The sequence below is a fragment of the Urtica dioica genome, chromosome 2 (genome assembly GCF_054948205.1).
Source record: "Urtica dioica subsp. dioica isolate 48M chromosome 2, U.dioica_male_clone48M_v1_H2, whole genome shotgun sequence".
Classification (NCBI taxonomy): domain Eukaryota; kingdom Viridiplantae; phylum Streptophyta; class Magnoliopsida; order Rosales; family Urticaceae; genus Urtica; species Urtica dioica.
Genome location: NC_142757.1, coordinates 53,009,551 through 53,036,643, shown reverse-complemented (window position 1 = coordinate 53,036,643; position 27,093 = coordinate 53,009,551). Strand labels below are relative to the sequence as shown.

Below are 27,093 nucleotides of genomic sequence, written 5' to 3'. Positions count from 1 at the left end.
TCAGTGTATTTATTATAATTACGGAAGAATATACCAATAATTATTTTATTTTCTCTGCAGAATAGTCGTCTGGTAGCTAATTTCGAATTTATGAAAATTCTAATTATTAATGTTATAATTTTTTAGATTTACTGATTTAGTGAAAATGATAACATGTCATTTATTGAATAAATGAAATCACAGTTAAAGAACAATAAATTTGACTTTCATTGCATGCAAAAAAAAAAATGATAATTACTGCCAGAAAAAAAGTTTAATTTATTTTAATAATTGTTGTTTTGGGGTGGTGTATGAAAACGATTGCTAGCTAATCTTGTCTAACCTATTGTGCAAGAGAAGTCAACATATTTGTCGTTTCACACAGTAGACGAGGAAGGAGACGAAAGCTATACTATTAATATGAAGAAACTTGACATCAATTGGAATGAAAATATGTAACACAAAATAATATGACAGTAACTGATGTCTTATTGTAATAATACTAGGTAGTTATGAAATCTACTTAATTATAATGAGACTCAAGAATATATAAGGCAGCTATACTTGCAGTTAGGTAGAGTTAAAAGAAATAACTTTATTTATTATGTAAATTTGGACGTTTTTCATCGTTAGGATTTTAAATCAGATCTCCGATCACGGGTAGCCAACTGTCGCTATGCATATGGACAAATCCAATTGGCAAAATAATTTGTAATTAATGTAAGAAGACAAGAGTGTAAATTGAGTGATGAGTTCATTTTATCGATGAAAGACAAGAGTGTTAATTAAGTGACGAATTTGTTAATCAAATTTATAACTAATTAAATTCAAATAAGAAATTTTCTAAATAACTAATTCTTTTGTTAATTTTATGTAAATAGTCATAATGCGACGTGGTATTTTTTGGATAGTCTTACTTTTGTGTTCCACGTTAATTTTTGTAAATTTTATAAGATATTTATGTTAATTTAGACTTGTAAATTACAGAAAATTGACTAAATAGCGAAATTCAATATTTCATATGTCTATATATCTCGTAAAATATTTGTTAATTATGGATGATGTAACACAGGAGTGTTAATCAAGTGATGACTTTCTTGTACCTTTTTTTTGGACGTCTAATATTCGCCATAGAATTCATCAACTTCTATAGTGAACAGTTAGGGAATACTTGTGGCAAGTGGCAACGAGTGACACATAGGTGGCATGAAAGGGAATGGAAAAAAACAACCCTATTAGCTTTTATTTATTCAATATGACATATCAATCAATTATAAGTACATGATCACCCCACATTCATCCTGCGCATTCGGACGGCAGAAAATCGTCGGAACGGAATTCCGAGCATCGACTGCGCCTCGTGGAAGAACCGTCTACCGCTGGATGAAGGACGGAAATTTCCTTCCGCGGACGTGGCGGAAATGTCAGAGGAGCGCTCGGGGGGGTCGCTGACTTGACGTTTGAGTTTTTTTTTTTTTTTTTTTGGGTTCATCTGGGCCGTTGGATATAAAATCCAACGACCCAGATCATGTCTGCCATTGTTGCAGGTTTCTCGCAGCTCGGAAGGAAGGCGTTCCGTCAAGTTCCGTCGAATATTCACTCGGCACGGAAATACCATTTCCGGACCCACGGAATTTCCGTGTGAAACGCGACGGAAAGCTTCCTTCCGGGAGATCGTCGGAAGGTCTCGTCCTCGGTACGGCATTTCCGATTTCGTCTGTTGCCCAGCTTGACCCCACATGCTTAATTTAGGCGACAATACCTCTTGTCTGTGAAGTGACCTCTATGAAATGACGAATGTTCAATCTCTAAAAAAAGCAATATTGATATTTGAAAATTAAATTTTATAATTTGTGTTTAAATATTCAATATAATCGATGATTTGACGTATGATGCAAAAATTGAATTATTAAAATAAAATTATAAGTACATGTTCTCAAATCTTTTAATATGGTCATTAGCATTAAAAGAACGAACAACCTCATATATCGTGCTCATCTCGCCACTCTAATTTCTGCTTGCGCTTTTTATCATTTATGTCGATGTAATAAATTTGATATCATTAATTTTTATTTTCTAACTTTTTCTGTTTTGTTCATTATGTTAAAAACTCATACATTCTAGGAAAAACTTACATAGAGAAACGATTGAAAGACTTTCAAACATGAAAGAACTAAGTATTCTAGATTCCAGTAATTGCATCTAATCTTCAAAATATCTCAATTCCTTCAAAGTTTCTATTTTAGTCCCCAAATTATCAAAACTTATTTCGTGAGATTCATTTTTGTTTCGAGAAATATAACCATATAAATATATAATTCAATCAATTTCTATAGTCAATACTATTGATAGGCGGGGGAATACTAGTGTAGTGGCTATGATAAAATAGAGGATGACAAGAGTGAAAATTCTACCCAATCGACTTTTATTAATCCAATTAAAAATAACCAATAATTATAATATATATATATATATATATATATATATATATAAAGGAAAAAAAGAATATATACTCCAACATTTTTTCATTAATTTTAATAAAACCTGAAGTATTTTACAAATTTACCAATTGTAATTGACTTTTTAGCTATAATACTCATATATATGAACTCAATTTTTTTGTATTTTATTTAAATGTACATCAATATTCATGTCGAGATAAACATAAACGCATATCCATTAATATATATGAATAATCTCAGCTCACCAACCACCACTGGTGAATGAGACTTCGAATTTGGTCTAAATCAACGAAGGGCTCTCGACTTTGGGAGAGATATATATTTAACTGTTCTCTGTTTTGTCGGTTTTTGTCAAGTTCGCCTCTAACGAGAAATTCATTATTCTTAACGCCCATTGTCTGGAGCTCAGAGCTGTCACCATCTGCACCACTACAAGTCTATTTTCGTCATGTTAACTAATGCCGATCGACAACGTACCCAATGAAGCATTTTGTTTATTCTTTTGTTTTCTATTATTGTTTTATATTTCAATAAGAGATTTCGATATGAATTTTGTACCATTGGATCTATGATTAATGTGCTTTTATTTCAGTTGTTTAAATCTGAATCTCAGATTAGTGATATTATTTCTTTTCTATATGCATATTGTTATTACTATGCCTATTTTTGTTATTGGCAAAACTCATCTGTGCTATGACATCTAGGGTCTTATTCCACGTCAAGATCTGTGACGTGGAATTTTTGTAGATTGTTTTTTGTCTGATATGCTTCCGAGTTTTTTCTGATCGTCCAATGAGGTTTCCCCAGATGCATTGGAAAACCCTAGCAAAGGACACACACCTGAGAATGTGTCATATAAAAAGAATGTTTCCTCTTTTTGGTAGCGTTACACACTTAGGATTTTTGAGAGAGTCGTCATCGTCGAAAGACCTTGTCCTTTGTGGGATGTGACTCTGTTGTTCTTGACTACCGTTGTTGGAGCATGTTTGCAGAGTTGGTTTGAGTGGAAAGTGAAAGGAGCTCAAACACAATGGGAGTCTGGGTTAGAATTCACATGGGTAGTTTTGAAGTTTAGGAAATCATGATGGTAATCATCCTTGGTTGTCCATTGTTGTACTTACTCTACCGTTTAGTGAGGTTCTCTTTCCACCAGGAGAATTATCCATCCAGAAAATAGGCATGATTGACCGAACTAGATTACCAATTGCATGTCTCTTGATTTACACTTTATTTAGTTTCACTAATATGATAAACTTACCGGTGTTCATTAACTTGTTATAACATCATAAGAGACATCACAAAAGCAGTACATTTACTTTTTCTCATATGAATCACAGTCTTAGAATTTTCCCTAAAACGCAAGCGTTATAGGTAAATGCATAAATTTTTATTAGTGATACGAAAGACTAGTAATCGATAAATCTTCTTGTTAAAATAATTGTGTTCGTGATTCACTTTCTAGTTTATTAAAAAAAATTTGAATTTTCCTTTCAATATGTATATAATTTAAGGTATTTTGACTTTTGTCAAAAGATATTTATGTTTACAAACTTTCAAAAACAAACTACCTTGACTAAATAAAGTTGTTCAAAGTGGTGAACGTGGGTGTAGAATCCGGCTTCCATCACCTGAAATCATCATTTGGGCCTAAGGCTCGAGTAGCCTAACATCGTCGGGCCCATCATAGTCCAGCGCATCTCGGCTAATGGAGGACAAGTTCATTTTGGGCCAAAGCCCATAAATCCGACGATCCTAGTGTGTATTCGAGACCGAGTCCAGGATTAGCACGCGCCTACTCTCAAATAAGCGGTCTTCTTTTACGATCATAGCTCGTTTGTTATCTTCGCCCAATTCTTGTATCGAGTCAATATACACGTCACGCTATGAGCCCACCTCGACCACATATCCCCGAGAATGACAATGAGATGAAGCCGATCTTCAAATATAAATAAATTTGCTTTGCTCGAATTCAGGAACCATATAATATATCTTTATTTTCAGCTAAACATTATTTGTATTACTCTAAATCACTTGTGGAGCTCGGCAACTCTTGTATTCAACGGTTCATATAAAAAAAATCATTTATTTATGTTCGAATTATTTATCGTTGATTTCAATTTATCATTTGATTTCAAAGATCTATGTTTAATTTACTTCTTACTTGATGAAATTTTGAGATCCACGTAAATATAACTAAAATAATATACTACTTTAATCTATATAGTTCATGATTGTTGACGGTTAAATTCGGCATTAGCAGTGAAAACTTCTCAATTTATTTATGTTTAAATTGTTTATCATTGATTTCTTCTTACTCAATTTATCATTTGATTTCAAGTATTTACGTTTGATTTTCTTCTTACTGGATGAAATTTTGAGATTCACATAAATATAACTAAAATAATAAACTATTTTAAACTATAGTTTATTGTTGACGGTCAAATCCGACATCACCACTGAATACTTCACTCGTCTCTTCAATTTAGTTCAGAACACAGCTCTCCCTTAATAAAAATAAACAAATTCCTCCATCGATATTTCAAATATTTTCAAAATACACTCAACACCCCCAAGAGAATATACAAATTGCAAAACCCGTAAGCTATATCAGCCAAAGTAGATTCTTGTTGGGACCCATTATTTACTTTTCTTTTCTCTTTTTATCGAAACCCATTATTTACTTTTAGTATCGTCATAAATAAAGTTACGCACATCAGTCCTATCCACACAGCATCCACACCATTAAATATGAAATCTACGGTCTCCAATTGTCTACTATAATACATAGCACCCAACCATTGGATAACTTTCAATTGATTACAATTAATTAGTTTCTGTGTTATAATTATTTCTCTATTTTTTCGGAAAATAATTAGTCTTTTACGCGCTGCTTTGTAATTGTATCAGTCATCAGTGTCGTTCCTTTTTATTGGGAAAAAAAAAAAAAAAAAAAAACTCAATATTCTTAGAAGAAAAGAAATGGCAGAAAACGGATTATCCAATTCTCACCATGACCACAGTAAATCCAAGAGAAAGAAGAAGCTGATCAAATACGCCATTATTGGCCTGATCGTAAAAGCAATCGTCACCGGAATCTTCATCCTCGCCGTGGTTCGTATCCAGTCTCCGAAGCTCAGGCTCGGCGAGATCGGCCTCCAAAACCTTGAATATTCCGGCGATCGGAGTTCTCCGTCTTTCCACCTCGGATTCCGCGCCGAATTGAGGATCAAGAACCCTAACTTCTTCAAGTACGAGCACGAGGCAACGACGGTCTCGTTTTACCGCGACGGCGTCGTTTTGGGACAAGCGACGGTCTCGCCCGGGAAGGTCGGACTGAGATCGTCGAAGGAGCCTTCGATTTCTGCGGCGGTGGCCGGAAATTTAACGGCGGCGGAGATCAGCGGCGGAGTTTTGGCGCTCCGAGGGATGGCTGTGATGAGAGGGAGGTTTGAGATTATGATCGTTTTGAAGAAAAGGAAAAACTCGGAGATGGATTGCTTTATCGATATCAATTTGGCTACGAAGAAGGTTCAGAGATTGGAATGTCAGTAATGTAATTAATTATGGTTTGTAGATTGTGATATCATGTGCTTTGTTATGTGACTTGATTGTGATTATGGTTCAGAGAGTCTGATAATTAGTGTTGTTCACTTTTTTTCTTTTTTAGTTTTGGGCTGTCCGTTTATTATGGAGAATAGAGATAAGACTTTGTTGATCATGTACATATTACTTAACTGTTTGATTCATTAAACTTTGTGAAAGAAAAGAATATGTGCAAAGGGACAGAAAAGAAATTCTCGCTTTTTGTTTTTTTTTTTATGAGAAAAGAGAGAAATAATGTTCACATGCGTGACGGAGCCATTATAGGCCCAATTTTTTTAAAAAAATTATATTTTTTTCTCTGAAAATTTATACTTTTGGTCCAATTTTTATAAATTTTTTACAATCAAGCCCCCCCTGAATTTTTTCTGGCTCCGTCACGATGCCTATAACAGTTTTTTTTTTAATCCTTAAATAAATACGGTATCCTTTCAGAAAAACATAATATCCTCAACAAAAAAAAAAAAAAAAAAAAAACTCTTTCAGGAAAATGACAATTTAATAATTATATTAAATAGTATACGTGATGTACAATGAGAATGTGTTATTAAAAAAGTAATATTTGTTATATTTCATATTATTTTCACATTTTGGCATACAAATTTAAGTTGCCCTTAACTCAAAAGGAGATAATAGATTTTTTGGCATCCTATCTTATCAAGTATAAAGAAAAAAAAAATCAACCAGGATTAAAGCTAAGATTATTTGGCAAGATTTAGAGCCGATTCCATATTCACTTTTGAGTAATTTCGCTAATATAATGAATATTTTTAACTTTATTACTTTTCGTTTTAAACCTTATTAATTCCTTCATTCATTCTCTCACTCTCACAGAGGCTACAATGTTGATTAGCTTTAAAAAAAAAAAAAAAAAAAAAAAAAAACACAAAAAAAGAGTGTAACATTCTTACTATTTCTTAAGACCATTTTATTTACTTGAGTAGGATTAGTTCACGTATTCACAATTAGGCCTATTCACAATGGGTGATTATAATGTTCTATAGATCAAGGATATAATTCCTCATCTCGCTACGACTTCAATTTTATTGGTAAATCATGTACCCTAAATAATTTTGTAAGTATTTAGAAATTCGCATGTATATATGTTACAAGTAGTATGTCCTACGCGTTGCAGCGAAATAATTAATATATTTTAATTTGGAGAAAAAAATATCTAAATTTCAAAAAATTAATATAAAGTTTTTTTTGTGATACTTTTTTTTCTTTTTTATTAAAAATTAAAAAAAATCTCTGTTTATTGAATAGTGATTTTGTGTCTAAAAATCAAACTTCTACTTTATATATGTATAATAATGTGTAAATAGAAATTCATGTTGGAACAAAAAAAATAAAAAAAAATAAACATGTAATGAATCTCTCTCTCTCTCTCTCTCTCTCTCTCTCTCTCTCTCTCTTATAAACACCAATCTCTTTAGAGAATAGAGAGTAAATAATTGAGAGGCTTATTCCCTCGTAGCAACAACCCAAGACTCATGAAGTTCACCAATTATTATTTATTAAATTGTACATATGTGATGGACACAAGAAACCCTCGCCCGGAGATTATGATGAGGACACGCTTAAAGATTGGTTCACCAATGTAAATTGGGCATAAAGAGAAGTTAATAAAAATATAAATATAAATTCATCAAGCTTCAAGTGTCATCTGAGTCACATAACACTTTAATATTTTAACTCTCTCTTTATTTTACTAGGATAAATTACAGTAATTTCCCCTGGACTTTGAGTTCGACAACAAAGTACCCCCTCATTTCGAAAAATCCACAAAAATTCCTCTTCACTCTAGTTTTGCTCGATAATTGCCCCTTCCGTCAACAATTAATCCAAAATTTGGACACGCTTTAATCATGTGAAGAGTCAAATGAGGGGCATTTTTTTTACTCTCAATTTCAACCTAATAAATATTCATCAATTGATTTATAAAATCCGAATTTATAAATTTATATTTTTTCTCATTCTCTCTCTCTCTCTCTCATCTTCTTCGGCATTCTCCAGCTCAATGTTCCAGTCCGGGATTGTTGCCGGCGATTCCAAAGAAGTTTCCCTCAGTTTTCATGGGTTTGAGTCCGGAGGAACATCCTCACGACCCGTATCGTCGAAATAAGCCTCGCCAATACCGCTATCGCGGTTGCAGAGTTCGGTTTCGCCGAACACTTCTTCGCCGAGTTCGGTTTCGCAAAACTCTTCAACGTCGGAGATTATTCGGTCGTCAGCGTCGGCGGAGGAATCATCGCCGTTGCATTGGGATTTGATTGTTATGATTAGGGGTTATCATTTGGGGAGGGAGGTTAGGGTTTGGAATGGGTTTGGTGGCGGATTGAGGATAGGAGGAAGGTTGCTTGTTCAACCTGTAAGAGGCACAACAAAAATTACCAACTTATATGTGACTTTTTATGTGTGGATTTGTGGAGAGAGAGAGAGAGAGACAAATAACGATTGTATCTTTTTATTTAATTGTTTTCTTTCTTTTTAATTTTTTTTCCTTTCTTTTATTTGTTTAAAAAATAATTGTTTTATTTATTTAAGCAAAATTACTAATTTGTCATTTAAATACTGATCATGTGAGAATCACATGCTCAAAAAATAAATCGTAACAGATTATTTTTTTACGGAAGAGACAATGCTTTAACAGAACGAGTGTTCGAAAAAAAAAAATTTGTGGATTTTTTAAAATGAGGAGACTTTTGTTATCGAGCCCAGATTCAAGGGGAATTGCCGTCATTTATACTTCACTTTATGATTCTCTTTTGATTGACACGTCTCATATTAAGATAGACATAGACCATACCCTTTTACACTTTACTATTACCTTATATATATATTGCAGCCGGTACACACATTTGGATCAGAAGACGAACCTTTTTTTTTTTTTTCTCTTTTTTTTTTTTTTTACAAGGAACCTTCTAGTTATAGGTTGAAAAAAAGTTACGAAAAGTCCTATATTTACAAGGATGATATGACTGCTAATACGATGCAGTGTCTAATCATCCGAAGACCGTCTAGAAAGTCAACAAATTTAGACGCGTCAAGCTCAAATGTGCCAATAAATAATAGTATCTATCTCGTGAGTAGTCACGTTTCCATTCCATGTACTTCAAAGTTCAAACTTTACTCTTAAATAAAAAAAAACACTATATAAATTACACCATTTACTTTAGGTATATATAACAAACAACTCAAAGTACTCTCACTCTCACTCTAAATCTCGCTCAAACCTTCACACAAATCCTCTTGATTCATTGCTCTCACTCTAAAATACAATGTTGATCAAATAAAAAAATATTATATTTTCAATCCAAAACTTTGGTTAATTATGGACGAGATTGTCTCGATGAGTAGCTAGTTTGATGCTATCATGATTTTATCTTTAATCTAAGATATTGTAATATATACTACTTGTCATTTGTTAGCAAAAATGTCTATAAACTATGATGTTAAAGTTTTTGGGTTGGTTCCTCCAAACAATGTAAATTTAGTTATATTAATTTAAAATAATTTCGCAGACTCTTGAATAAATGTGAGCTCAAAAATAAATTTTAGATAAGCGCGCTCATAATTATGTTGACATTGATATAGTCTTCACTAAGGAATTCGAACTTGCAGGGCGCTGATTAAAGTTCAATGGTGTCACTAGTAGAAAATGGTCATTGATGGCGTTCAAAATCCGCCATTAAAAAGATTTTATGGCGGTTTTCGAGCGCCATTGAAGCAGGCGCCACTAAAGAGATTTCATTGTGTTTGTATAAAAAGCGCCATTAAAAAAGCCACGTGAACGACGAGAGGCAAAATACAAACGATTACGAAACAAACTCCGACCAAACCCACAGCCAGAAACATGAACGACGAGAGGCAAAATACAAACGGAGTCGAAGACTGTGAGGATAGACGGCCAAACCACGAGGCGATGGGTTTGGAGGAGACGAATGCGCTGTGATTTTTGTTTAAGGACGAGAATGTTTGGGAAAAAGAACGAGGCCTTGTGGGTTATTTTACTAGGCCATTAATGGCGTTTTTTAGGAAAATGCCATTAAAACTTACACCCAACAAAACGGCTCCACGTGGCTGGGCATGAGAGTTCTCTTTGCTAGTTTTAATAGCGTTCGATATTTAAACGACAAGAAATACATACGCAATTCTGTCATTGGGTATTATATATTCAATGGCGTTGAAAATTAAAACGCCATAAATATTTAATGATGACGGATAAAAATGAATGACATGGCACTTCCTTATTGGATTTTAACGATAAAAACGAGCTAGAATTTAGAAAGGTTGCTTTAATGGCGTTTTATCATGTGAACGCAAGCCCATTTTTCTACTAGTGTGTAATTGCAAACTATGGCTCAAATGGATCTCTATTTGAAAAGGGTCATTATGATTATTATGCCCCCACTAAAATAAAATAGTCTAAACAAACAAATATATTTGAAATCTTATATCATCTAAATACACAATTTTATTCACAAAAACTTCTCAGTTTATGTACGTAAGACTAGATTTTCGTTTACTTTTCCACTCTTCCTAATATAACCTAGAAGTGGTGAAAAAAATCCATGAAATCCACTCAACCTTTTGGCTCTCTCAACATTATTCTTCTTCTTCTTCTTGCTGTTTTCCGTGATGATCGTTGTAGTACTAGTCTTCGATATTCTATTAGCATTGAGCCCTCCGATGCGATGATCATTGTCGTCCCTGATCTTCACCGATGGACGGCCTTGATTCATTCCAACAATGCTCGGAGTAGCGTCGGACTCAGAGGATCGACAGAGAAACGACACGAACATTGTGCGCCTCTCGATGAGATGACCAAGAGAAGCGAGTTCATGCGAATCGTATAGAGGACTTCCACAATCCCATACACGCTGATCATAACAATCTTGCTCTTCTTTTACTTTCATGTTTTGTTTATTTATTTTCGAGAAAATGGTGGCATAAAGACCCAAAGTTTTCGTTTTGTAATACTTAAGTTCCCAACGTTTAAAAGTTGTGGGAATAATTCCCAAACTCAAATAAATGAACCTCCGTTGCAACCTCGTACGTTAAAAATGGATGTCAAAAGAATGGACGGTCAGATGTAGTCCGGTATTTTAAAATCAATTCGAAACCAATTTCAAAACAATTTAAAACGTGAATTTATATAAAAATAACATAAAATATATCAAATAGAAAAGAAACCCCATAAACAAAAAGCCCCAAATTCGAACTCAAATCCCTAATCCCAAATCATTGAATTCGCAAAAATTGTAGACAGGATATTTGTCGATGACTGAACAAGAGGCTGAAGAGGCGATGGTCGCTAGCATCGGAGAGACGGGGCTTGAGGCGATGACTGAACAAGCCGCTGAAGAGGCGGGGTTTGAACTGCACGAAGAGGAGTACGCAGACGGTGGAGATGATGAAGAAATTACGCATCCACAACAATGGTGGTCTAACGTTAATGAGGTCTGTAACGAGCAACCCGTCGGCGATGAAGGGTCTGACGATTTAGGGTCTGAGAGTGACCTAGACAGCCTATGCAGTGAGGATGAAGAGCAAGCCACGAAGCGGAGCAAGAAAGAGTATAACCCACGCTCAAATAACTCTGATTTCAAGTTCAAACTCGGAATGGAATTCCCTACAATGGATGATTTACGGTATGTACTGAGAGAAGAGTTCATTAAGGCTGATCGAGAATTCCGATTTGTTTTCAATAACAAGACCAAATTGCGAGCAAAATGTAAGGGCATCGGTTGTCCATGGGTCTTGTACGCTAGGGTGAAGGATCCAGATTCAAGTACAGTTAGAGTGAATACATTTGTTGATAATCATAATTGTGGCATAGTTTTTGACAACAAGCTTGTCACAAGTCGGTGGTTATCAAAACACTTTCTTGAGCAATTCCGACTCAATCCACACATGGAGTATAGTTGCTTTAAAGAGATGACATCATCAACCAAATACACCCATGTCTCTAGCACTGTTTTCTATAGGGCGAGGAAGATGGCAAGAGAGATATTAGAGGGTAATGTGAAGAGTCAATTCGCTGTTCTTGACGACTATTGTAGACAAATAATTGCTACAAATCCAGGTATAGTAACTGAATTATGCATATGTTTTGATGGATTGATTTTGTCCGATTGTATAACTAATACAATGCTTATGTGAATCCAGGTTCTACTGCTCTGCTCAAAACAACTCTTATCGATGGGAATAGGGTGTTTGAGAGAGTATATATATGTCTCAAGGCATGTAAGGATGGTTTCAACAAGGGGTGCAGGCCATTGCTAGGATTTGACGGGTGCTTTCTAAAAGGTTATACCAAGGGCATGCTATTGGCTGCAATAGGTATTGACTCACATAACTCTCAGTATCCTGTTGCATTTGCTGTAGTTGAGAAGGAAAATACTATGACTTGGACATGGTTTATGCTACTTCTTCAAGAAGATCTTGATGTTAGGAACACAACCGGGTTCACCATGATGAGTGACAGACAAAAAGGGTTAGAGAAGGCCTTGGCAGATGTCTTTCCAGGGGCAGAGTTTAGGTTTTGTGTACGTCATCTTCATTCCAATTTCAAGAAGCATCACAGTGGTTTGCTATTGAAACAATTGCTATGGGCATGTGCACGAGCAACCACTGTTCCGGCATTTAAACAACGAATGAAAGAGCTTAAAGATGTAGATGAGAAGGCACATGAATGGTTGTTGAATAAAGAACCATCACAGTGGACAAAGTCTCATTTCCGAGTGCACGTTAAATGTGACATGCTTCTCAACAACATGTGTGAAAGTTTTAATTCAGCGATACTGCCTGCAAGGGATAAGCCAATAGTGACACTGCTTGAGAAGATAAGGTATTGGCTTATGTGTAGATTCGCTAGCAAAAGGGATGATGGTCAGAAGTCGGTGCATGTAGTTGGTAAGAGGATTCTGGCTTTAATTGAAAAATTAAAAAAAACAGCACGACATTGTATGCCAACACCAGCTGGTAATGGCAAGTTTCAGGTAAGTTTGAGTTTATTATCTCATTTGAGTGGCTATATAATTATTATCTCATTTGAATTTGTATAGGTTATGCCAACACCAGCACGGCATTTATTTTCTCATTTGAGTGGCTGTATAATTATTTGTCTTCTCATTTGAATTTTTATAGGTTATGTTTCTTGGGGCCGAGAGTTTTGCTGTTGACTTAAGAGCCAAGGAATGTACATGCCGACTTTTTCAGTTGACTGGAATTCCATGTCCACATGCATTGGCATGTATCTGGTCTTGTGGTTTCAATCATCTGGATTACGTTGACGACTGGTATAAGAAAGATGCGTACATAGCTGCATATTCTGGAATGATTGAACCGATGACAAGCCCAGATAAGTGGCCAGACACAGGTTTGAATCCGATACTCCCTCCGCTCGAGCAAAGCTTACCTGGGCGTCCTAAGAAGAAGAGGAACAGACACAACGACGAAATTCCACCTGGATTTGGACCAAATAATGGAACAAAACAAAGTAGAAAAGGTCAAGTGAACCATTGCAGTAACTGTAAACAGGTTGGTCACTCTAAGAGATCATGCATAAACCAGACTGTTGAACAGGTATGTTTGTGCATAAATTTTTTACTTCTCGGAAAATGTGTTGTAGTTTATGGGACTTGTGTGATTCAGGTGTCGGCTCCAAAAAAAAAAAGGAAGACCATCAAAAGCGAATCCAACACCGGAAACAGTAAAAAGAAATAAACGACGAAGGAAGCAGCAAGAGAGAGAAGCAGCAGGGACATCAGCTACTTAATCTTTAGGCCAATATTAGGACTATTTTTTGGTATAGGTTATGGTTAACATGTAACGCCTTATAATGGCCAAGATTAGGACTACTTTTTGGTACAGTTTATGGTTTATTTTGTATACATGTTAAGGCATCATTATTTTGTACACCCTGTTTGAGCAAAATACATGTTAAGGCCTGTCTTTTTTGGTACATTATGGTGTTGAATGAAAATGGCCTCATTATGGTGTTGAATGAAAATGGCCTCATTATTTTGTATACCCTGTTGCTACTGAAATTAGCATATTTATACCTTGTTACTGAAATTAGCATGTTTATTTTGTATACCCTGTTGCTACTGAAATGGTGTCTTTTTTTAGCATACTCTTGCTACTGAAATTAGCATGTTTATACCTTGTTTGAGCTGTTTCTGAAATTAGCATGCCCATACACAAAACCTGTTTTCATTGATTGAAAATACCATTACATCTTGTTACTGAAATGAGCAAAACCTGTTTTCATTGATTGAAAATACCATTACATCTTGTTACTGAAATGAGCAAAACCTGTTTTCATTGATTGAAAATACCATTACATCTTGTTACTGAAATGAGCAAAACCTGTTTTCATTGATTGAAAATACCATTACATGTTGCCCATACACAAAACAAACAAACAGAATCGGTTGTTGAAAGCACTACACTGATTGCCCATACACAATCACAACCACTACACTGACCAAAACAACCACCAAAATAACTACATAAATTTTTTTCAATTGAAAGCTTTGACATGTACTCATTGCTTCTTCTTCTTTGCCCATCTTGATTTTTTCGATTTCGAATTCCAATTGGTTTAATCGTCTGAGCAAACCGGGAATCACTTGCTTCGATCTTTCGCAAATTTCTGGGTCTAGCCACTGAAAGTATGCGCATCCAGACTGCACATGACGATAAGAAGAAGAAAATTAAAAAATTCAACCCAGGAAAAATAAAAACCAAGTCATTTGATACCAAAACCAAGCCACACTAGTTCTCTCGGCAAAAAAACAACCCAGAAAAATATAATCCAACATTGTTGTACTTACCTTACCTTTGTAGCAACCCAGAAATCGCCTCCCGGGATTCAAATCAGTCCATGAAGTTCTCTCAACCACTCCTACGCCACATGAACATATCCGACCCTTAGCCCCTGAAAATTGGATCTTCGAGGTCATTTTTTCACGACTGCGTGATTGTCGTCGACCCAAGTTGCTGCTACCGCTGAAGAACGATGAATTTTCATCTTCCATGTTCCTGATTTTATGGTTTCGAAGTACAAGAAAATCGCGAGAAATTGGGGATTTAGGGTTCGCCTAATTTCGGAACTTCTCTCACTTTCGAATGCTTGGGTGTATTTATTCTTTGCTTTTATTTCTTTTATTTCATTTAATAAACTTAATAAAAAGAGATATTGCTTTTATTTCTTTGTAAAAGAGATATCAGTTACACACGATTCAGCCACGTGTTTTGACATCCACTTTTAACGTCCGAGGTTGCAACAGAGGTTCATTTATTTGAGTTTGGGAATTATTCCCACAACTTTTAAACGTTGGGAACTTAAGTATTACAAAACGAAAACTTTGGGTCTTTATGCCACCATTTTCTCTTTATTTTCAGTATATTGATGAATTGATTGTATTAATTAGATATCGATCGGCCTATATAAAAGAAGAAATAAACACATGATATCTTACGTGTGTCACGCTCGTAAATGTTGTCCCAATTTTATACGTTAGCAAATTGTTCACCCACTAGACACCAAGCGAATCAGATATGTACACGTGGAGCTGATTTTGCTAATGATAGAGTTGTCACGTAATCGATTCACGGTTCGTAAAACGTGTCATGAGCTTAGAGGGCTAACATGATCACGTACATGTAATATAGGTTCAATTTATTATATGTCTTATTAACTTAAAAGTAACGCCATTATAGTCGAAAATGATAAAAGCGACCACCAACTAAATCAGGATAGTTTTATTTAGTGAAAATTTGTTAAGCCCGCTAATGTGTTTATTTCGGATTAGTTGTCTTTGTGGTGTGGGGTGTCATATTCATGAACAATTAATGGATCGATCATCATTTCGCTTGGGCGTGTTAAAATAATAGAGAATCTTTTGTTGTATTCCTTCTTATATACAAAAGGTCTAAAAAAATAGTAATTAGATTATTATAGAAACATATCTAGGTTTTATTATTTCACATAGATAATTTGTTAAGATTTATTTATTTATTTATAAGTTCTAATGTGCGGCATTATAATTTTTTTCCTTGATTTTTTTTACTTCATGTTGAACTTAGCAAATGGATGAAGAAAATTATTTATTATATCCTTTGTCGGAATTTCAATACTAATGTTCCATTTTGAAAGTGGCTGGAATTTGCTCAAATCGAAATAGAACTTCGTTGTACGATATGGATCCCCTTGACCTGGGACGGAGTTGGAAAACAATTTAGGGGCGGGGTGTGACTAACTTGAAAAAAAAAAATCTAAGAGAGCGCTTATTTGAAAATATCTTGGGTTAAAAAAAAAAAATCTAGATATGAGGAGCCTTATGAACTACTTTCATTTTTTTTTTTTTTCATTTTTTACTTTTGAATTTACGAGAAAAATCAATTATTTATATGTATATATATATATATATATATATATATATATATATATATATATATATATATAGAAATATTACTTAGAAATATTTATAAAAGATGATACATTACCTAAATCAGCAGTAGTCTTTGGAGTCAATAGAACCCTTTATTGGACCAAACCTTGTACTCAAGTACTACGGCTACTATCATTATTCTCAACAGACCTAAATAATCCAAAGACTTGAACATTCATATGTCGTTTTACCTCTTTTCTCATCAGCAATGTCGTATGTCACATATACAGTTAAACATTTTGTATGTGACTTTTGTCATGGTGTTTATTTTATTATAGGTGCAATCCGAATCGAACATCTTATAATAGGTAGAAAAAAAAAATTAGAAAGCCATGGAAAAACGACACACGTTTGAGGTATCTGTTTTATCAGAGAATTTTTAATCACGTTCCCATGGAAAATAAATAATAAGTAAACGAATAAAATATTGGGGGATCTATACATTGAGCTTCAATCTGACGGGAGAGGAATTTTTTCCACATGAAATAAATAAATGGGAATAATAATAATCGAAGCTTCTACTTTATATAAGTTGATCTTGACTCTTGGCAACGCACTACCGAAAAATGTATGGAAAAAGTTGTAAGACTTTATTTAATATTAAATCAATAATAAGATAATAAAGCTAGCCCATCTAGAAGAAGTCAAAAATTCCAAGCTTTGGCCGCGTTTGGCTGATTTCTAATGAAGAATAAATTGTTACACCCACACTCACATTTTCCATCAAGTCTCTCTCAAATACTAGTTCTCATTTTTTTTTCTTTTCTTCATAAACTATATCACCAAGGTTGTCATGATATAGTGAGAAATATATTCACTATATATACATGTTAAGTTAGTCCCTTCTCCATATCCAACATCCTCACAAATTCGAAAAACAAAAAACAAAAAAAAAAAAGTCTCTTTTTTTCCCTGAGCATAATTAAGAAAGAAAGTAACAACAAAGACATGGCTGAAAAGCAACAACAAGTGTACCCTCTAGCCCCGGTGGCAAACGAAGCCGTTAGAAGCGACTCGGAAACGGCGACTCAGGGAGAGAAAGATTTGAAGAGGAAAAAGAGGATCAAGATCGCGATCTACGTCGCGATCTTCGTCGTTTTTCAGATCGCAGTGATCACCGTCTTCGGGGCGGTAATCATGCGAGCCAACGCTCCCAAGATCAGGCTGAGCAAGGACTTCAAGTTCCAAAAACTCGACGTCGTTTCGACCTCGTCCCAAGCCTCGTTCGACATGAGGTTCGCGACGCAAGTTAGGGTTAAAAACCCTAACTTCGGTCCGTTCAAGTTCGAGAACTCTACGGTGACATTCTCTCACAATGGAGTCGCGATCGGACAGGTCGTGGTTCCCAAGGGAAAGGCCGGGTGGAAGGGGACGAAGAAAGTCAACGTTATGGTCAACTTGGACTCGAGATTGGTGACTGCGAATTCGGGTCTTGGCGATGAGTTGACCGCCGGGACTTTGACGCTGACGAGCTCGGCGAGGGTGACCGGAAAAGTTGAATTGATGATGATCATGAAGAAGAACAAAGCTGGGAATATGAACTGCACAATTGTCATTGATGTCAATGCTAAGAATCTCAAGTCTTTGGAGTGCAAGTAAAATTTTATTGTGTGTTTGTTTAATACGTCATATATATATTTTTTGTCAGTACTTTTGTAATACTTGATTTTCATATTATTATGTTTATTTTTATAGGTGTTTCTTCTTTTAATTTTCCAACTATATTTTTGCTTATTTTGTCCTTTTATTTTTTATATAGATAGGCACCAATGAAATGATAATGTTTGTGATTTTGTGAGTGGCTTTTACCAACTAACATGCTTGAAAACAAAAGAGTAGGGACGAAAGTAGTATGGTAACGGTAAAAAAAAAAAACTTAATTATTTGACGAAAATATAATGCATCTCACGTTTATCAAATGAGGACGAATATGGTTTCAAAGACTTAGTCCCAATGCTACGTTATCTGCAATTTGATAACGTCATATCGACGTAAACTTGTGTAATGTTATATCTTGATTATGCATATATGATAACATATAATATGCCTAAGTGTTTGGTAAGTCCAAATAACTAATTACCTCAAATTGGTGGCGAAGAAAACACCCATACAAAGTGATACAATCCCACGTGACGAGTCTTAATAGAAAATTCTTGTATATAGGAATTTATTACTTCATAAATTTTGAATGATAACGAGCAGGTAAATTATTTGGATTTTCGCTACTCAAATCATAGTTCAATTGGGTGGACTGAATTACTTTTAGAATTCTCTAGATATTTTGACATAGTGACTTTAAGTGATCATCAAGTTCTCTTATTTTGAGGTTAATTATCTTGTTACAAGCTTACAAATAGTTCTACAATTATTCCCCTTATTAAATCACATATTTGTCTCTTTAATCAGTAAACTATTTATGCTTTCAGGCTTTCTATACCCGAACTCTTATGAGCTTAATTAGGATCTTCTTGTCTCAATCTTAGAAGCTAGTATTTATTGCAATCAAGTATTAAAATACCGTTTTCGATGCCCGTTTCGAACCTCCTGATTTATAGAAAACCGACACGCCGACGAAAAATCGAACGGAAAAAATGTGGAAAATGGCAAATGAAATGCAGTTTTCAAATGCCGTTTTCGATGGAAAATCGACGTGCCGATGAAAAACCGAATGGAAATAATGTTGCAAAATATTATATGATATATATATATATACGCATACATGTATTTTTCTAATTTTTAAACTTGAAATTTATGTCAACTATATTTTATAATCTTTTATACATAATTGAATATAATATTAAATATCCACGATTTGTTAATTTTAATCCCACATAACATATTTAAATTTAAACTCAATACATAGATATATATATATATATATATATATATATCTATGTATGTATTACTTATATATATATATATATGTATGTATTACTTATATATATATATATATATATATATATATATATCTTTGGTTTTTTAAACAAATATGAGATTTATGTCTATCCACAAATTTAGTACTTATTTATATGTTTTGTTGTCTTTTTTTTTATCTATTTATTTTATTCAATTTGGTTTGGGTATGTGTGATTTGATTGTATTGGTTAGGAAGATATTGTATACGATGTAAAACTCAAATCCAATTTTCTTCCCTATTATTATTTTTTTTTTTGGTAAAGGACAATGTGGGATTTTCAAAAGACCACTATTAATTCAATGCAAAAGAAAAGAAGACTGACACTTTGCTTTTTTCCCTATTCAGAAAATCAAGTACAATAAATATAATGAAAATTTGCTTTTAAAAAAAAAATGACACTTTCTCTCTCTATCTAATGTTATCTTCTTCACACAAGAAGCTTAAATTGTAACAATGGTGTGGGCTTCCGAAGCCGAAACTCGTTTTTTTTCTTTTCGTTCGACTTTCGCCGAGTGTCGTGGGCTTTCTTCGGGTTTTATACACACAGCTGAACGACAAACGACGGCTTCAATCGACCGAAATGGCATGTCGTTTCCGCGAAATCCGAACGACAAAAAACGAGGAAACGACGTACTCACGTTTCGCCCGCCGTTGACCTCCGGAAAAGGAATTTCCAGGAAAAATTCCTAGAAATTCGGCAAAATTTAAATCCATGATTGCAATGCGTCCCTCAAAACTTTCTTACAAAAGACTATTGGTTAAACGAAACGGAAATTTATATGAATATCATCACTTTAACACTATTTTACCCAAAATTCAACCACAAAGAAAACTTTTACGAATGTATTAATAAATGAGTTGTTAAATACTATTATACTTTCACTAGTACAAAAAACAGCATTGGGTGCGACTTTTTTCGCACCTAAAAGTCAAAAGTCGCACCCAATGATACCTTTAAGTGCGGTTTTAGGTGCGACTTTTCCGCACCCAAAAGTCCGCACCTAAAGGTCGTGGGTGCGAAAAGTCGCACCCGATGGTCATGACTTTTAGGTGCGACTTTTTAGGTGCGGCTTTTCGCACCCACATTCGCACCCATATGTCAGAAAAGTGATGCGAAAAAGTCCACGGGAAGGCCATTAGGTGCGACTTTTCGCACCCAAAGGCCTACCCGCCAAACCTTTGGGTGCGACAAGTCGCACCCAATGGCCTTCTCGCCAAACTATTGGGTGCGAAAAGTCGCACCCAATGGTCTTCCCGTCATAATTTGGCGGGGAATATTGACCTTTGGGTGCGACTATTCCTCAAGAGCTGCAGCAGTTCTGTGAACGACTTGTTCGTCCAATGGTTCGTGACTTTAAGGTGCATCAACTGAACCAAGAATGAAAAAGACGAAAACTCCTTGCATCCAGGGTACAATTCCGCTTCCAACTCGGCGAACAAGTCTTCCACTTGCTCCTCCGCACGCACCTTGCTCGGAGCCGGCTCGGTAACACCGTCGAAATCCTCGCGATCTCTTATATCATCCAAAGCAGCATGTATTCCTCCTACTCCTCTCTGGGCTGTTTCTCCGATGGGGACTTCTTCAAAATGACAGACGGAACGCACGACCTCGCCATGATGATACCATTCTGTGTAGCCCGGGGTAAACCCTTTGTTTAGCAAATGATGCCTTACAACCCCAGTGTCGTGCCATCTCACGTTGTTGCAAGGCTTGCATGGACATCGATATTCGCTATTATCGTTCGGAAATCTTCTTGCAGCGCGGATAAATTCATTAACTCCGATTTTATACTGCAAGGACAATCAATTGTTCTCGGTGATCCAATCTCTACTTGGATTGGACGTTGATTTCACTAAACGAAAGGGAAAATTAACAATTATTAAGAGTTGTTGCTAATGGACGAAGACGACTGAAATCGATTACTTATGTTGGCGCTGATGCCCAATAGTGCGGCTTAAGAGTTATTGCTAAGGGACGAAGAACTATAAAGGTGAAATTATGAATTTTATGTTATCTGAAGTCGAATTGAAAAAATTAGGGTTTTAAGAATAATTGGTTGGAAACTCTACCGAAATTTCGGCAGAATTTCCCCTATAATTCTAACAAACCAAAAACCTGCAAACTCATTTAAAAAGCATATACAAATCATCCAAAACTATCCTCATAATCAACTAAACCCAAAATCGAACCTCCATGGCTCGATTACAACAAAAATTCAATAATAACAACTCATTTATCAAAAATATGTAAATTAAAACTAAATTATACAATAACTCAATTAAATTCAATTTCATGATTAACAATTGAACAAATAACTTAAATTATATTATATTAACTTAAAAAATTACTAACTAAATTAATTTCAACTACATAAACAATTTTACCAATTTTACTAATTATATCAAATTAATTTCAATTACATGATTAACAATTTTAATAATTATATCAAATTAATTTCAATTACATTAACAATTTTACCAATTTTATTAATTATATCAAATTAATTTCAATTACATAATTAACAATTTTTATAATTATATCAAATTAATTTCAATTACATAATTAACAATTTTATCAATTTTACTTTTTATATCATATTTACCAATTTTAATAATTATATCATATTTAAGATTTACAATTATCAAACTAACTACATTATTAATACACATATACATATAAAACTAAATATTTAATTACCTAACTAATTAACTACTAGACTAATTATACTAATTACAATTAATCTAAAGTAATTGAAAACACGTAATTAAAAGGGCTGCGAGAGGCTAACCTGTAGGCGGGCCGGGCTTGAGCACGGCGAGGCTGCGAGAGGCAGGAGGGCACGGCGGCGCTGCGACGGAGCCCGAGAGTTCCACGAGAGTTCGTGGGCGTCGCTGCCTGGGTTTAGCCAAACCAACTGAAACAGAAAGAAAGAAAACACACACACACAACGAGACTATATTGATTATCGATGGAAACCAACAGAAAAAAGAAAAAAAAAAACCTACAGTTTTGAAATCTCCGAGCCCGAGCCGAAGCCGAAGCCGAACCCGAGGCGGCCGACGGCGGAGATGAAGCGGGTCCCGAGCGCAGAGAGTGGAGAGAATGGTGAGATCTGGTAAAGCTAGGGCTAGCTCGGCCGAAGAAGAAGGACCGGTTGCATTGAAAGAGAGAGACTACTTCTACGTTGTGGAGACTCTGCTCGGAAGTCCACCGGTGGCCGTGAATCTCCTGAGAGCCGACTTGGCTCGGCTGGACAGGTTGTTGGAGGCCGCTCGCCGCGGGAGCAGAGGCCGGGAGGGGTACTCGTCGGTGGTAGTGGTACTCGTCGGTGGTGGTCGGAGAGAGACGGTGGACTGGTGGTGGTGGTAGGAGAGAACTCGAAGAGAGAGGGTCGGAATGTGAGAGAGAGAGAGAGAGAGAGGCTCAGTTAAATGAATAAAAATCGCAGAGAAAATTTGTTTTATATCCTGACTTAGAATTTGGTCGCACCCAATGATCCTTTTGGGTGCGATACGGACTTTTGGGTGCGACAAAGTCGCACCCAATGATATTTGTAAAAAGAGGGGGAAAATTTGGCCGCGGAAAAATTTAGGACATTTGGGTGCGACTTAGTCGCACCCAAAAGTTTTCACGGACTTTTGGGTGAGACAAGTCGCACCCAACTTTAAAAAAATTCGCGAAAATTTTCCAGTGCTTGTTTGAGTTTTGGGTGCGACTTTTTGCACCCGAAAGTCATCCGCACCGAAAAACTATATTTGTAGTAGTGTTTTAATAAAATCGATTACGAAATTGCTGGATTTCTTGATAAATCGGTCACAAAATCTAGCAATTTAGTGACAATATTTATGAATTTATTAATAAGTGAGTTGTTAAATACTATTATACCTTTAATAAAATCAAATTGCTGACTTTCGTGATAGATTGATCACGAAATCTAACAATTTTGTGACAAATCAATCACGAAATCTAAAAATTTCGTTATACTTAGTCACGAAATCCAATAATTCTGTGACTAATATGTCACTGATTTGTTATGAAATCTTGATCTGTCACGAAAGTTGGAGAATATTCATGACCGATTTTTCACAAAATCCAGTAATTTTGTGACCGATTTTACTGAGGTATAACAGTCTTTTTATAATTTATTTATTAATAAATTCGTAAAAGCTTATTTTATGATTTATTTTAGTAAAATAGCGTGAATCTGGTAATAGTCATCTAAATTTCCTTAAATGAAACTTTAATCGTTAAACGACACATGTATACAAAATGTTAATCGTCAAACGACACATGTATACAAAATGTTAATCGTCAAACGACGGCTAATGCGTCAGATAGTACACATCATATTTAGAGAAATTATCTTATATATGAAGACTTTCTCCGCGCATACTCTCAAATACGCAGCAATTTTTTTTTTTTTTTTTTTTTTTTTTTTTTTAACAATACGCAGCACCACTTTTGTAACTCTTGAATCAACAATCCATTTTAATCATGTTTCTTTATTTATACACATTTCAGGGAGCACTTTTGGGCTGTTTTTATTTTTTATTTTATTTTTTTTATCGGTTGCTATGATCTAAATATAACGTAAATAATATTAATTACAAAATTCATGTAATTAGAGAGAAATAAAATAGTGGAGGGATAATCATTATTTTAATTTGGGTGATTTAGCTAAATAGTAATTAATAATTTTGCAAAATAATTCAAGTTTCTATGAAATTTGTGAAATCGCCAAAATATGCAAATACCAAATTTCAATAAATTTGTTAACTTATGATTACATTTTTTTAAAAGTGATAAATTACTTATATAGACTGTCAACAATATTTTTAATCATATTGTAAAAAAATTAACAATGTAACTTTATGCTGAAAGATTAGAATTTTAACTATTTTGCTAATTAATAACTAGTTTCAAATAGTTCTTTTGTATAAAAAAAATCAGTTATAGTATTTTTTTAATTTATTTTTTGCAGTGGCTTTTGACATACTGGTCCTCGTTCATTTAAAAAAATCATGAGAAATAATTTACTTAAATTAAGAGACAATAAACAATATATATATATATATATATATATATATATATATATATGTATTAATTTGTGTTGTGGAGTGTCCACGAAGTCATGGGTACGACCGTCCTTAATTTCATATCCATTTAGTAGTCTTTATGATAAATTGAAAGTAGCTTTTAAATTGTTATCATTGTTATGTCATTTTTTGGAGCTTTAATGACTGCACATCACGATATTACGCATGATTTTCCCATATACTAATACTTAATGAGCAATTACACCCTTGAATCAAACGCGATTTCGTGCTTAAATGAATAAATTAGATCCAACTTTTTTGTCAAAGATAAAAGCATTATTTCTCTATGATTTATTAAGAATAATTAAGGAGTATATCAATCACCTCTAGCTTGCGTACGCTAGTTTTTGTCTCCCAAAGGTAGGTTGATTTCGATGAGTATAATCTCCTAAATTGTATTTCATAAAATAAAAAAAGCGTCTAAAATATTTAGGAAAATACACTGATACAATTCAGTGATAGCTAGTCTTCACAAATCACAATCCATGTAGGTAATAGGCTTATATCAAATTCAACAAGTGTGTGTTTAATCTTTAATTTAATTATGTATGATAGAGCAGTCTGATAATTGTGCAAAATAATTTACACATATTGCAAAAATTGGAAAGCATCCCTTTATAAGCATTTTTTCAATTTTTTTTTTTTAAATATTTTAGATTGTATTTTCCGATCTTCATCTAAATATAAAAATAGCATATTCGCAAAGCTTTATTTTAAAAATTTCTTTGCACCACTTAATATATGAACTTTAAGAGTTTGACAAGATGACCCTATTTTTATTGCAATAGAATGTTAGAATTTGAGCTCTAAATTTGATATGATAAAAAATAATTAAATCGCAAAAAATAATAATAACACATAGATGTATAGTGTTAACTTCAATGCAATAGTTACGTCCACTTTTTCGCAACAGATTTCACGTGACAGTCTAAATTTGACCGCCACTTTTTTTAAATTCGATCCATAGTATAATTGTCGAAAGGTCTTTATATAGTCTTGTCGATAATTAAGCTCCACAATTTAATACACGAATCTCTTAATTTTTCATAGCTCGTGATATGTATATATTATCCAAAAAACCAATTGAAGTCTGTAAACGTGTATAAAATCCATAAAACAAGGACGGAACTACTCTTAAAAAATTAAGAAATAGAGCCACGTGTGTCGAGTTTTCGTAATTCAAGATTTTTGATGTCAAGATAAAAAAAATATTCTTTTAATCACGACTCGTAAAATTTAGGAGCTACTTATAATCAAATTTAAGCTATATCTTCTTATTTCAAAGACTCAAATAGCAAATATATCTTTATTTCTCATGCTTACTACTATTTCTAAATTTATTTTATTTTTATTTCTTTTTTATTGTAAAATGATTATTCGTAAGTGATGCAAGGAAGACGGGTTGCGACTTCGAAGCTATGCTCGATTCAAGGTCGCCGAAGAACATAAGTGATTCGAGGGTGTTATTGGTATTATTGAAATATAAATAATTCACATCCAAGCCAATTCAACCAGTGTCGCATACCATTTTCTTGCCAGGCATGTCATTTTTCTTGTCATAACATTAGATGATCCCCTTGAAAAGTCTTGAACCATAAGACTCCCAATCTCACCTATTTATCAACATGTCATTAAAACTTATGTTCCCTTTTTTCTATTTGGATGATAAGTAAATGAATTGAAAGAGACTATTGAGACAAGAACTATGAAAATCTTATCTCTAATATTAATGTTGAAACATAAGCATAGTTATGCACAGTCATATATGATACCCTACTATGAAACTTCTTGTCTAAAGGGACTTGTAACCGAATTAGTCATCTACTATACAAAGTACAAACAACAAAAATCACAAGTTGTATGAGATGACTGCATATATATATATATATATATATATATATATATATATATATATATATATATATATATATATATATATATATATCTTCAGTATAGCCACCTTTAGTTTACTTTTAACAACTCTACTTGCGTAAGATATTTACTGAAAAGACATTGCTATCTTTTTTTTTTCTCCTTAAAGCTTAGAGCACAATCTTCGTCTCTCTGGAAAGAAAAAAAAAATGAATTGGAAATGATGTGGATCGAGAAACCCATTATCTGGAAAGGTCATCCAATAATATTAGAAAGGGTGTTTTTTTTTTTTAATATTAAAAAAAAAAGAACAATATCGTTGTCCCGCAAAAAAAAAAGTGATTTCTTTAAGATGAAGTTCGAGTAATACGTTATTCTCTTTTCCTTTTTTTTTCTTCCTAAAATCAAGTTTCCTATGTAAGAGTGTAAGACATGAACCAAAAGAAATCTACATCAAAAAAAGCAAAACGTGTCGATCATTTTAAGATTTTCTCTTTCATTGCAAAACAAATAAAATAAAAAATAAAAATAAAGAACCCCCCACACGCAGAAACGCCAGCAAAACCACAATATGGTGACACATAAAGCTGATGTTTTATAGTATTAATAAATAAAATTGAATCTTTTCGTTGTAAGATTACCACACTAACTGAAGTTTTCAAATAATGACAAAAAATTCAGTCAAACTACGTAGACGGTATTT

At 34.1% G+C, this 27,093-nt stretch overlaps 3 protein-coding genes across 3 annotated transcripts; all 3 read left to right on the top strand.

The window, feature by feature from the left end:
* Positions 1-5,328: 5,328 nt before the first annotated feature.
* LOC149405609 (late embryogenesis abundant protein At1g64065-like) lies at positions 5,329-6,155 on the top strand. Its single transcript, XM_089606679.1, has one exon. The coding sequence runs from the start codon at positions 5,421-5,423 to the stop codon at positions 5,991-5,993; it is 573 nt and encodes a 190-aa protein (XP_089462805.1). The 5' UTR covers positions 5,329-5,420; the 3' UTR covers positions 5,994-6,155.
* Positions 6,156-11,324: 5,169 nt separating this feature from the next.
* On the top strand, positions 11,325-13,824 carry LOC149405608 (protein FAR1-RELATED SEQUENCE 5-like). The gene is made up of 4 exons (XM_089607852.1): positions 11,325-12,129; positions 12,213-13,045; positions 13,194-13,639; positions 13,701-13,824. Exons 1-4 carry the CDS (start codon positions 11,325-11,327, stop codon positions 13,822-13,824), a joined length of 2,208 nt encoding a protein of 735 aa, XP_089463978.1.
* Positions 13,825-17,230: 3,406 nt separating this feature from the next.
* Positions 17,231-18,224, top strand: LOC149405607 (late embryogenesis abundant protein At1g64065-like). The gene has a single exon (XM_089605556.1). The coding sequence runs from the start codon at positions 17,453-17,455 to the stop codon at positions 18,101-18,103; it is 651 nt and encodes a 216-aa protein (XP_089461682.1). The 5' UTR covers positions 17,231-17,452; the 3' UTR covers positions 18,104-18,224.
* Positions 18,225-27,093: the final 8,869 nt, after the last annotated feature.